Below are 4,723 nucleotides of genomic sequence, written 5' to 3'. Positions count from 1 at the left end.
CACTAGAGGAGAAGGTGAGAGCACTAGAGGAGAAGGTGAGTGCACTAGAGGAGAAGGTGAGAGCACTAGAGGAGAAGGTGAGAGCACTAGAGGAGAAGGTGAGAGCACTAGAGGAGAAGGTGAGAGCACTAGAGGAATAGATGAGAGCACTAGGGGAGAAGGTGAGAGCACTAGAGGAGTAGATGAGAGCACTAGAGGAGAAGGTGAGAGCACTAGAGGAGAAGGTGAGAGCACTAGAGGAGAAGGTGAGAGCACTAGAGGAGAAGGTGAGAGCACTAGAGGAGAAGGTGAGAGCACTAGAGGAGAAGGTGAGAGCACTAGAGGAGAAGGTGAGAGCACTAGAGGAGAAGGTGAGAGCACTAGAGGAGGAGGTAAGAGCACTAAAGGAGAAGGTGAGAATGATGACGTGTGACAGAGAACAACCCACCTCAGATCCTGACCAAAGTCTTGACACCACAGCAGAACAGATAAATGAAGAACACCAAGCTCATGGGACCACACCCCTCCTAGCACCCCCCTGTCAGCCACCCTGATAGCCATCCTGACAACCCCCACACACCCACTGAGGACACACACAAGACAAAGATCGTACTACTTATGGGCTCAATAAGGAAGTATATACAAGGAAAAACACTTTTTCCCAACAAAGACTGTCTAAACTCTGGTGTCCAAACACCCAGCGCGCCCTAGACCTTCTGTCTGAGGACCAACTCGGTTCACCCAGCCACATAATAATACACACAGGCACAAACGACCTGAGAACACAGCAGAAAAGGGTGGCCTCAGCACTGAAGGAAGTGATTGAAAAAGCTTCTTCCACTTTCCCCAATTCACAAGTGGTTATCTCCACCCTGCTACCACAGAAAGACTTTCACCCTGCTACCACAGAAAGACTTCCACCCTGCTACCACAGAAAGACTTCCACCCTGCTACCACATAAAGACTTCCACCCTGCTACCACAGAAAGACTTCCACCCTGCTACCATAGAAAGACTTCCACCCTGCTACCACAGAAAGACTTCCACACTGCTACCACAGAAAGACTTCCACCGTGCTACCACAGAAAGACTTCCACCCTGCTACCACACAGAAAGTAAACATAAGCATTTCCCGTGACTGTACCTCAAAATCAAACATCTAGTTGGACTAACACTCCCCCTGAACATGGACAGCCTTTATGACTAGGTCCCCCTCTACAAGGCAGGACCCAAAGGTGGGCACTGCTGCCTTGTAGAGGTGGACCTGGCTATACAGGGCCTGTAGGGTGAGACAGGGATGCAGCTTGAGCCCTACCCTCTTCAACATATATGTCAATGAATTGACAAGGGCACTAGAACAGTCTGCAGCACCCGGCCCAACTGGACTTGGAAAACAAATGTCTAATGTTTGCAAATGATCCGATGCATCTATCCCCAACCAAGGAGGACCTACAGCAGCACCTAGATCTGTCCCCAACCAAGAAGGACCTACAGCAGCACCTAGATCTGTCCCCAACCAAGGAGGACCTACAGCAGCACCTAGATCTGTCCCCAACCAAGGAGGACCTACAGCAGCACCTAGATCTGTCCCCAACCAAGGAGGACCTACAGCAGCACCTAGATCTGTCCCCAACCAAGGAGGGCCTACAGCAGCACCTAGATCTGTCCCCAACCAAGGAGGGCCTACAACAGCACCTAGATCTGTCCCCAACCAAGGAGGGCCTACAGCAGCACCTAGATCTGTCCCCAACCAAGGAGGACCTACAGCAGCACCTAGATCTGTCCCCAACCAAGGAGGACCTACAGCAGCACCTAGATCTGTCCCCAACCAAGGAGGACCTACAGCAGCACCAAGATCTGTCCCCAACCAAGGAGGACCTACAGCAGCACCTAGATCTGTCCCCAACCAAGGAGGACCTACAGCAGCACCTAGATCTGTCCCCAACCAAGGAGGACCTACAGCAGCACCTAGATCTGTCCCCAACCAAGGAGGACCTACAGCAGCACCTAGATCTGTCCCCAACCAAGAAGGACCTACAGCAGCACCTAGATCTGTCCCCAACCAAGGAGGACCTACAGCAGCACCTAGATCTGTCCCCAACCAAGGAGGGCCTACAGCAGCACCTAGATCTGTCCCCAACCAAGGAGGGCCTACAGCAGCACCTAGATCTGTCCCCAACCAAGGGGGACCTACAGCAGCACCAAGATCTGTCCCCAACCAAGGAGGACCTACAGCAGCACCTAGATCTGTCCCCAACCAAGGAGGACCTACAGCAGCACCAAGATCTGTCCCCAACCAAGGAGGTCCTACAGCAGCACCTAGATCTGTCCCCAACCAAGGAGGACCTACAGCAGCACCTAGATCTGTCCCCAACCAAGGAGGACCTACAGCAGCACCTAGATCTGTCCTCAACCAAGGAGGACCTACAGCAGCACCTAGATCTGTCCCCAACCAAGGAGGACCTACAGCAGCACCTAGATCTGTCCCCAACCAAGAAGGACCTACAGCAGCACCTAGATCTGTCCCCAACCAAGGAGGACCTACAGCAGTACCTAGATCTGTCCCCAACCAAGGAGGGCCTACAGCAGCACCTAGATCTGTCCCCAACCAAGGAGGGCCTACAGCAGCACCTAGATCTGTCCCCAACCAAGGAGGACCTACAGCAGCACCAAGATCTGTCCCCAACCAAGGAGGACCTACAGCAGCACCAAGATCTGTCCCCAACCAAGGAGGACCTACAGCAGCACCTAGATCTGTCCCCAACCAAGGAGGGCCTACAGCAGCACCTAGATCTGTCCCCAACCAAGGAGGGCCTACAGCAGCACCTAGATCTGTCCCCAACCAAGGAGGACCTACAGCAGCACCAAGATCTGTCCCCAACCAAGGAGGACCTACAGCAGCACCTAGATCTGTCCCCAACCAAGGACGACCTACAGCAGCACCTAGATCTGTCCCCAACCAAGGAGGGCCTACAGCAGCACCTAGATCTGTCCCCAACCAAGGAGGACCTACAGCAGCACCAAGATCTGTCCCCAACCAAGGAGGACCTACAGCAGCACCTAGATCTGTCCCCAACCAAGGAGGACCTACAGCAGCACCTAGATCTGTCCCCAACCAAGGAGGGCCTACAGCAGCACCTAGATCTGTCCCCAACCAAGGAGGGCCTACAGCAGCACCTAGATCTGTCCCCAACCAAGGACGACAAATACAAATTCCATCTAGACACCGTTGCCCTGGAGCACACAAACTATACATACCTCGGCCTAAACAGGAACAACACAGGTAACAAACACAAGGCAGTGAACGGTCTAAGAGACAAGGCAAGAAGGGCCTTTTATGCCATAAAAAGGAACATTAAACTCAACATCCCAATGAGGGTCTGGCTAAAAATACTTCAACCTGTTATTGCCCTCTATGGTTGTGAGGTCTGGGGTCAGCTCACCAACCAAGAATTCACAAAAAGGGACAAACAACCAATTGAAACTATGTGTACAACGCAATGCAGAATTAGGACTATAGCCGCTAGTTATTGTCACACCCTGACCATAGTTTGCTTTGTATGTTTCTATGTTTTGGTTGGTCAGGGTGTGAGCTGAGTGGGCATTCTATGTTGTGTGTCTAGTTTGTCTAGTTCTATGTTTGGCCTGATATGGTTCTCAATCAGAGGCAGGTGTTAGTCATTGTCTCTGATTGGGAACCATATTTAGGTAGCCTGTTTGGTGTTGGGTTTTGTGGGGGGATTGTCCTAATGTCCTTGTTCCTGTGTTACTTAGCACCAGTGTTTAGGCTGGTTCGGTTTTCGTATTACATTGATTGTTTTTGTATTCGATTCGTGTTTACTTTGTCTCATTAAAGATGGATCGCAACAGCCACGCAGCATTTTGGTCCAACTCCCTTTTGCCTACAGAAAACCGTGACAGTTATCAACATCTAGAAAATAACTGTTCAATTCTACAACCACCTAAAAGGAAGCCATGCCCACAAAGCACTCTCCTACAGTAAGAGGAACCTGGAGAAAAGTCCCCTCAGCCAGCTGGTCCTGGGGCTCTGTTCACAAACACACCCCACAGAGCCCCAGGACAGAAACACATTTAGACACAAACAAATCATGAGAAAATAAAAAGATACTTATTTGACAGACTGGAAAGAATCGAGCAAAAAAAAACGGAGCTAATTGGAATGTTATTTGGCCCTAAACAGAGAGTACACAGCGGCAGAATACCTGACCACTGTGACTGACCCAAACTTAAGGAAAGCTTTGACTATGTACAGACTCAGTGAGCATAGCCTTGCTATTGAGAAAGGCTGCAATAGGCAGAACTGGCTCTCAAGAGAAGACAGGCTATGTGCTCACTGCCCACAAAATGAGGTGGAAACTTCCTTCAGATTACACAGACCCACAAAGAATTTGAAAACAAACCTAATTTTGATAAACTCCCCCTATCTGTTAGGCGTAATACCGCAGTGTGCCATCACAGCAGCAAGATGTGAGGCTCGTTGCCATGAGAAAATGGCAAACAGTGGATCACAAACAACATTGTAAACGCAACCCATGACTGTTCCCTTTCATACTTCCAACTATTTACATTGTTAACAACACTGGATCGTAGCCAATAAAATAACTTTTTAACGTCTATATTCTTGTCAACCTTTTTTCCGTGTAAATGTTTACTGGTTGTTTATTTCCCTTTGTTTATTTCCCTTTTGTTTATTTCCTTTTGTTTATTTCCCTTTGTTTATTTCC

The 4,723-nt window shown here is 49.8% G+C and overlaps 1 protein-coding gene across 33 annotated transcripts; it reads right to left on the bottom strand.

Moving 5' to 3' along the window:
- Window positions 1-579: 579 nt before the first annotated feature.
- LOC127924295 (uncharacterized) lies at window positions 580-4,503 on the bottom strand. 33 transcript variants are annotated; one of them, XM_052508890.1, is made up of 4 exons: window positions 3,039-4,503; window positions 2,415-2,765; window positions 2,298-2,375; window positions 580-1,985 (listed from the first exon to the last, which is right to left on the bottom strand). In XM_052508890.1, the coding sequence occupies exons 1-4, from the start codon at window positions 3,232-3,234 to the stop codon at window positions 1,147-1,149; spliced, it is 1,464 nt and encodes a 487-aa protein (XP_052364850.1). In that variant the 5' UTR covers window positions 3,235-4,503; the 3' UTR covers window positions 580-1,146. The 33 variants fall into 33 exon arrangements, 32 of the variants coding, with proteins under 32 accessions (XP_052364850.1, XP_052364857.1, XP_052364838.1 ...); XM_052508897.1 differs by having other exon boundaries at window positions 580-1,817; window positions 2,325-2,375; XM_052508878.1 differs by having other exon boundaries at window positions 580-1,517; window positions 1,596-2,765.
- Between the last annotated feature and the right edge of the window lie 220 nt (window positions 4,504-4,723).

Source organism: Oncorhynchus keta, unplaced genomic scaffold, assembly GCF_023373465.1.
Source record: "Oncorhynchus keta strain PuntledgeMale-10-30-2019 unplaced genomic scaffold, Oket_V2 Un_contig_3924_pilon_pilon, whole genome shotgun sequence".
In the NCBI taxonomy this organism is placed as follows: domain Eukaryota; kingdom Metazoa; phylum Chordata; class Actinopteri; order Salmoniformes; family Salmonidae; genus Oncorhynchus; species Oncorhynchus keta.
Note: the sequence above shows the minus strand (reverse complement) of the source record. Positions and strands in the feature narration are given on the sequence as shown.